The sequence below is a fragment of the Melampsora larici-populina genome (assembly GCF_000204055.1).
Source record: "Melampsora larici-populina 98AG31 unplaced genomic scaffold MELLAscaffold_153, whole genome shotgun sequence".
Lineage (NCBI taxonomy): Eukaryota > Fungi > Basidiomycota > Pucciniomycetes > Pucciniales > Melampsoraceae > Melampsora > Melampsora laricis-populina.
Window position 1 is genome coordinate 29,737 of NW_006768916.1, and position 7,772 is coordinate 37,508.

The 7,772-nt window shown below is 39.7% G+C and overlaps 3 protein-coding genes across 3 annotated transcripts; 2 read left to right on the plus strand and 1 right to left on the minus strand.

Annotated features, from left to right (window-relative positions):
- Positions 1 to 1,627: 1,627 nt before the first annotated feature.
- MELLADRAFT_114375 (uncharacterized protein) lies at positions 1,628 to 2,159 on the plus strand (the record flags this gene model as incomplete). Its single annotated transcript, XM_007419275.1, has 2 exons — positions 1,628 to 1,977; positions 2,117 to 2,159. 2 exons carry the CDS (start codon positions 1,628 to 1,630, stop codon positions 2,157 to 2,159), a joined length of 393 nt encoding a protein of 130 aa, XP_007419337.1.
- Positions 2,160 to 3,037: 878 nt separating this feature from the next.
- Positions 3,038 to 4,124, plus strand: MELLADRAFT_70027 (uncharacterized protein; the record flags this gene model as incomplete). Its single annotated transcript, XM_007419276.1, has 3 exons — positions 3,038 to 3,409; positions 3,470 to 3,617; positions 3,739 to 4,124. 3 exons carry the CDS (start codon positions 3,038 to 3,040, stop codon positions 4,122 to 4,124), a joined length of 906 nt encoding a protein of 301 aa, XP_007419338.1.
- Positions 4,125 to 4,534: 410 nt separating this feature from the next.
- Positions 4,535 to 5,536, minus strand: MELLADRAFT_41263 (uncharacterized protein; the record flags this gene model as incomplete). Its single annotated transcript, XM_007419283.1, has 2 exons — positions 4,535 to 4,726; positions 4,826 to 5,536. The coding sequence occupies 2 exons, from the start codon at positions 5,534 to 5,536 to the stop codon at positions 4,535 to 4,537; spliced, it is 903 nt and encodes a 300-aa protein (XP_007419345.1).
- Positions 5,537 to 7,772: the final 2,236 nt, after the last annotated feature.

A 7,772-nucleotide genomic window follows, 5' to 3' on the forward strand; every position in this document is an offset into this window, starting at 1 on the left:
CAGGTATGAAAATCTTCTTTGTCACCATAATGATAGATTTTTACTATACCATCACATATTCTCCCTTTACATGTTTTGTAAGCTATGTCATCTGTTGTACTACTTCTTTATTTTGCTTGCCACATTGCAGACAGGATCCACCACAATTGATACATTTTTGTCACCATCCCAGTGATACATGTGACATGCCTGAACCAAATGGTCTGATGACTCCCTTTCTGCCTCAACGTGCCTCTGAAGTCTTTCTTGAATTTCGTATCTGTTCTGTGATACACCGGTGCTCTGATATGCACAATTTTAAGGTGGTGAAAAAGGCCAGGGGCTCCCAAATCGCTTTCTGATCATGCTTGGGAGATGGTGTAATTTTGAGGTAAGCATGAATATAAAGTGAATAAATCATGGAGTCTCTAATTCGGATTCTTGTTTAAATAGAATGCACAAACCGCCACGCCTACGCATGTGCATATATGTTTCGAGATACAAAGACTTCTAAGTACCGTGTAAGAAAGATTGCATTGATCCGCAAGTCCAACTAAAATGCAGACCAAGTCTGCCTTCTGATCACCAGAGCTAGCAAACTGACTTAGAAACTGTGCCAAACTTGTTGTGTAGGAAGATCGCGCCATTGTCCATATATGCTATTAGCATGCTTGTTCAAAATGTATCGCTTGTCAATTTATAGTTGCAGAACAGCATTTTTTACATTTTGTCTTCTGATGACGGCAAAGGTCATCCGAATGAACTTGCTCGCATTTAGTTACAGAGCTACATATATGATCACGCAATTCCAACATAACTTTCCAGCATAAATTGACTTTACGGCAAGCTAGATTGCCGTTTGAATTTTCTCAGGTTGCTTCAAAAGGAAGATATCCCAGCGATCAAATGTGAGCCTATCCTTCTATGAGATGGATCAAATTGACCTTAGAGGCCTTCTGATTTCGAACCGAGAGTTGAAATTCCTTTTTTTGCCCTGCAGCTGTTGGCCATGCTTTTTGGTCTATCTTTGCCTTCGCAAGTCCAATTTAGTAGCCGTTGAACGGTGTTTGATCTGGGTACTTCCCAAGCTCGCATGATAGAGACCGTTGTTGCGTAATCTTTTGCTAGCACTAGTATGTTATTGTGATGGTTAAAATCCAATCAAGAGAGATTGCCCTGCCAGTGCTAGTTCATGTTACCTCAAGTTATGCTTCATAGGAGTGGAGACTCTTCTGGTACCCCTGGACACGGTCAAGTGTTATCTCTGAAATCGTTAATTCAGTGGGTGGAAGATTACCAATGCTTCACCAGACTTCACCTGCGATGAAGATGAAATAAATATTAGTACTAATTAATCAATATTTGACACGGTTTTATGAGGCACTTGTCCTTGGCGAGTAGCGAGCTTACTTACCATCGCTTCAACACGCGTCAAGTTTGGGTCTATGGTCGGTGTGGAGAGCGAGCATTTGCGTTGCTCAGGCTTGATGGCGAATTTCTTTAACCCAGTCTACGTGACATGCCTCGCGGTCTTCCCAACTTTGCGACTATATAACACGACCCCGTTCTTCTCCATTTCTTGACTCATCCACTCACGACAAATCCATTTAGACAGTTTTGATTCAGAAGCTACAATAAAATTTCTAAAATGCAGTTCATCCCAATCGTATCACTCTTATTACTCTCGTGGTATTCGTCTGTATCCGGCACATGCTTCACCACCGGCCCGACTTGGGGAGATGCCAACCAAAGAAAAATCCTGGACGATAACATTGAGAACCTCTGCCGCCAAATGACTGGAAAGTTCGCTGTTGGTGCCGCTGCATCAAGATGTTTAAAAGGTGGTGAAAAGCCGGGAAATAGATACGACTTCCTTTTCCGAAATGTTAATAAGGAGGAACGGACGCTTACAATGGAGACCTGTACCAGATTGATAAGGAAGGACATTGCTACTTGTCCGATGGGGGCATATAATCAGGGTTCTAATTGGTGGTACACGTGAGTTACATCATTCCTTCTCAGATCTTGTAGTCTTTTGGGTAGCTATGTTTTTTCGCAATTTACGTATGGGAACTCATTTCTCGACTTTCTTATCGTTTGTCTGCTTAACCACTCATACGATCTTTGGATTGAACAGCTCTGATCCAAACGAAGGCGAGTGTCTCACCACAGGACCGTGAGGAACACACTTCAACAACTTATGTGTGAAATGTAAAGATGTGATGAAAAACCTGCATGTCTTGCCTTGAACCTGGAATCCCGGAATACTTATACAAATTGGATCGGTCATCATATACGCTTTTCTACATATTTCCGCTTTTCCTCTTCTTCCGAATTGTGTGTTTAAACTTGTAGGACAAGGTTTTAGCTTATTTACATCAAAGGTACTCATGGATTGAATGGTGGGAATTTTTTCAAACATGCAACCTCATCAGGAATGTTTTCCTTTTCATTTTCTTAAAAATAACCCCTCGAATAAGTTGCTTAGCCATGATTCAGAAATTGACTGTGTGAATGAGACGTATTGAAAAACTTGAAACGGGAAGTTCAAGATCTCTCCAGGTGAAAATAGTCCCTTTCAAGCTTATATGAACTGCTAAATCACCCTCAGTGAGACCCTAGGATCAAGGTCAACTCAACTGATGTATATACAAGATTGCTTGGAAGGTATCGTTTGTTGTGACGTGAGCTATAAGTCTCTCTTATTCTCGAGAGATCGAGATAAAATGAAGCAGCGCTTGTTCCTAGGTGAACAAATTTTATCTGTCTTCATTTTTTTCACTTTGAGGAAAGGTTTAAGGAGCTTAAGAGATTGAGTATATGAGAATGACTTCTGATCCATGTGATGTTGAGGCCGAGCTCACTATCGATGAATGAGATATGCCAGTTTGATTTATGAAGTTCGATTGACAATGATAATCTCATCAAAGGAGCAATCTATTATTTTCAAAGTTACCTGATTTCACTTCAAAGTTTGTCATCAAACTTCATTTCTCATTGACTTTTTCTGTTCTTCTCAAAAACCTCTTCATTCATCTGACAAGAGAAACAACATATGATGATACCACTCCACTATCTGTCAATTTTAAAACTAGCAACATACAATATACGATATTCACCCCCAAATTCTCGTCCGATCTTACCAGAAGCACCGTGGTCAGCCAGACTTCCCTTGATTCTAAATCAATTAAATTGGGAAGAACCAGATTTAATTGGAGCTCAAGAAGTTTTAGATCATCAATGTATCGATTTACTTGAAGGCTTAAATCAATTAGGTTATACTGGGATAGGTGTTGGACGTGATGATGGGAAAAGGTTGGGAGAGTATGCACCAATCTTTTGGAAATCAGATCAGTTTGAATTAGTTGATCATCATTACTTTTGGCTAAGTGAAGAGCCTGATGTACCAGGTAGTATAAGTTGGGATTCAGTAAGTAAACTTCTCAGCATCACAGGTAACTCATTCACTCAACAATTTTCTATCAATCAGGGTCAAACGAGGATGGTAACATGCGTTGAATTGAAGCCCAAGTTGAACACCGTTCAAGTTGATGGAATCTTTCAACTACCTGGACAAAATTCTTTAGATCGATCAATATTTGTGATGAATACTCATTTTGATGACAGAGGTAGCTATGGTTAGTCTTCGTCTCTCTTGTTCACAAAATCCCCTTCAAGTTTTGAGCGCCAAGTACACCTTTTGAGTCTTATTTCATTGATATAGTTAACTCTGACCAAATCACCAATCTCTTTCCACAGCTCGAGAACAATCTGCAAAGCTCATCCGTTATCGAGCAGAAGCACTGATCAAGAAGACAAGCAAACCTGTATTTTTACTTGGAGATCTGAATTCAACTCCAGAAGAATTACCCTATAAGACATTAACAACCGAATCCACAGGCCAACTATCCTTTAAGGATTCTCGTCAAAACGCAAAACACCTCTACGGGGCTATTAACGCTACTTATACTAGCTTCTCAAAGAATCCCTCTGTCCAAGGTGTAATTGATGTTGTAATGTTGATGGGATATCATTGGGAAGCAAAAAAGTATGGTGTGATTCCTAATAGTTTTGAGGATGATGAGTATTATGCTAGTGATCATAGGCTTGTATGCGCTCAATACGTCAAAGTCATTGAGCATTGAAAAGTATTACTAGAATGCCATATGCAACAAATATCTCGAATACCATCGAAGACATCCACCTGTGGCGATTGGATGAGATCATGAATATGTTTTGTAGACGGTTTTCTTCATTGCTTATGACTCGAGAGACTTCTCCATCAGTTTTTCGGAATTCGGTTTCGAGTCATAAATCCTTATGATGAGAGGCATTCTTAAGACCTCGAAGTTGAAGTTCAATTGTCAAAGCGTTCAATGCGAGATCGCAGTATCTCTCGGTGAAGGTGACAAACGATAGCTAGATATTTTTCAAATGTCGCACAGGTTATTTCTCCAACGATCTACAAATTCAAAAACCAAGAGATAATCCATAGTAGCACATCACGGAGCGGTAAGGGCCTCGAGTAGTATTGAAATTGAAAAAATGACTTCACTCAGCGAGCCATGAGTTTAATCTTCAACTCTTCTGGTACCTGCTTCAAGTTTCCCCATAATTCAAGCCCGTCATCATCAACAGTCATATCAGGTAGACCTAACTGAGAAATAGTAAGTCCTGCAGACACAGCGCCGCAATAAGAAGCTTCTACTAGTCCAAGCCCCTTTGCCAAACCGGCCATTAAACCACCCTGGATGAGTAAGAATCCAAATCAAGTCAACGAACCATTCACGGCAAAGAAGGATTGGAAGATCAGTGAATCTGAAAGTAATTGATGTTAGACACGAACTAGAAATGCGTTTCCACCACCAGTTTGATCAATGACCTTTGATTGATCTTCAATCATTGCAGGAACCCAAGTTCCCTTTTTTGATTCTTGATGTGTAAGTACAAAGGCGCCCATTTTACCACAACGGATAACAACATTTTTGAATCCATGGTTTTGAAAAACTCGTGCAATATCCTCTATCTCTTCTGGAACCTCATCAGACGGAGTAATAAGTCCAATGAAAGATCTAGCTTCTAATTCGTTTGGGCTGAAGACTTCAATATGTTTTGATAAACTGATTAATTTTTCAAGGTTTTCCGGTAGACATGAATCTGGAATAGGTTCATAGACAAACAATGGAGACCAATTCGTGATTTGATGTTGATCAAGGTGAGAGCTGATCTGACCTGATCCAGTACGAAGATTTTGAAGGTCTTCAATCGTTTCATTCATCCGACTAGGTGAACAAATCAAATGAACAAATTTAGGTGTATGACTAGCAATATCAATAAGTTTAATTTGACGCTTGGGAGTCAAATATTTAAAATCACGTTGCGTATTTGAGTAAATGTTTAAAGCTCGAGTCGTTAAAGGATGATTAGGATCGTTGATAAAAGTAAAGAGAGATGGAGAATAATTTAACAGTCTTTCTTCGATTTCGGATGGAAAGTCTTGACCTTTGTGGATGAGCATTAAGATCTGCTTGGGCGGTAACCTATCCTGACAAACCATCCAAGTGAAACCAAAGAACAAGATCTTCGTGTCAGTGATTAATACGAGAGACCATTGATTTCATCTCATCAATGTGTTCAAAGTCTATTTCCAGTTATGATTCTATATGCCGTTATCAATAAGAATGGTATACTGACCAGATTCGAGCACCTATGGCAGCTAAACATGAGTCATTTGGGAAGTGCACAGGTCAGTGACTCGCGACTGATACTTGAGCAAAAAGACAGAAATATCATAACTCACCATATGTACCACCACCACCAATATGCCACTCATCAGGACCAAAAGTAGGCTTGTGAGTCACATTGAAATCCGCCGAGTATTCAAAGCTCTGCAATTGAAAATTCCAAGATCAGTTCGGAGATACAAATCCGTCATGAACTGCCGTCGCCGAGAGACGCTTAGAAGTGCTTCGAAGTACATATGGTTGACGCGATGGTTCTGATTATGGACATGCTTGTGGATATATGAAAACAGATCCCCCGGAAAGACTCTCCGTGGTTGGCAAATACTGAGCATAATGACTATATTGAAATGTTCAATCCATCGAAATAAAGAGACACCGGCGATATCGCATCGAGAGTACTCACATCGAGTATGAACATGCCTAGTATTGAAAACGAGGAATTCGATTTGTATCAGAATCATCAGTTCACTAGGCAGACTTAGGGCCGATGGCATTTGGGGCAGGGAATTGCACAGGTAAGATGGGCAACAGACTACGACCCCTCCTGCTGCTAAATCTTGACTTTGCAACTGAAATCCGCTCAGGCAGAGAAATGACTCCAATACGCATCTTGCAGAAGCAGATCGATTGGAGAGAACCAGAGAGGAAAGTTTATGATAACGTTTGGAAGTTCAATCGAAGACTGGCATGAATGACGTCATGTGGTGAAGTAAAGGGTTATCAGAGCAAAGGATGAAATTGCTATCTAGCCTCACCGAGTGTAGCAACTTGATTGACATCCATCGGGCTGAACTTCGAGTCTCTTTCCATCTCAATTCACTAGAGCTTCGTTATCTTCAATAGTTCCTTCACTTGGGTTTTGAACTTGATCTTCGTGGGTTTCTTTTGAACTTTTCGATGTGACCAGATATGACCAACATCAACCGCCCCGACAGAACTGTCGGATATGTAAAGGCCTAAATTGGGGTTCGGATATCGCCGGGCTGCCATCATGTGATTCTATATCACGACGGCTGCGGTGTGTATCCTTCTTGATGTCATACCTCTATTTCCTTTGATTCTGAGTTGAAGTGCACCTTCCATAGGCTCATGAAAAATGGTCGAGCATAAGTAGAAGTGGGATCAAGGTTTCCACCCCTCAAAGTTAAGACAACACACAGATCTGGCGTCATTGATCAGTAGGTTGCTGAATTTGCTTGAGTTCAAAAATACCTTTCAAGAAGATGTTGCGTTTACACACATCGTTTGATTCCCTTAATTCATTTGGTCCTTGAAAAGAAAAATGTTGTATACTTATCCCTTGTTGAAGATGATGTTTACACAAGATGTATCTTTTTCTCAACAAAGACTTTGGGTATGAAGATTAAATGCAAAAAAACTACAAAATTTGAAAAACCGAGAGGAAGGGGATCAATTTCATATCTTAACCCCATTACACGAGTTCTGAAAAAGTAAAAAAAGAATGTAAAAAAGTTTTCATTTGTTTTTGATTTCAAAGATCTCATTCAACAAACGTTTGATATGCAAGATATAAATTACAAGCTAGAATGATAACAATGAGCGTGTAATATTTGACAAAAGAGGGTGAAAAACTATACGAAAAAAGCTACAAATGCTAAATAAGAATCCAAGAAATGATGAACATGAAGGATAGATCAAGAAATGAACGAGAGTGATAGTATTATGGTTATTTTATGTTATTGAAAGTTTTAGATCCTGTCTTCTTTGACAATCGATCAACTAACTCTAATGAGCCAAGGATAATGTCATTGACGGTCAAAACAGCCACACCTTTCGAGTCATGAACTGAGGACGACCAGCTGAAAATTGAAAAAATATCCATTTGTACAAATATCGTTCTATCAATACTATATCTGATGAAATCCGACCCAGATCCGAAGTTTACTCACCTGATAATTATAAGAAGTCACTATAGCTTTGGAAGCGAATCGGATTTTTGAGAAACAGACTCCAAATTCTCAATAAACTCTTCATCCTGAGGATCCCGATGTAACCAATTTGGTATTCTCAAAGACAACAAATTTTGAA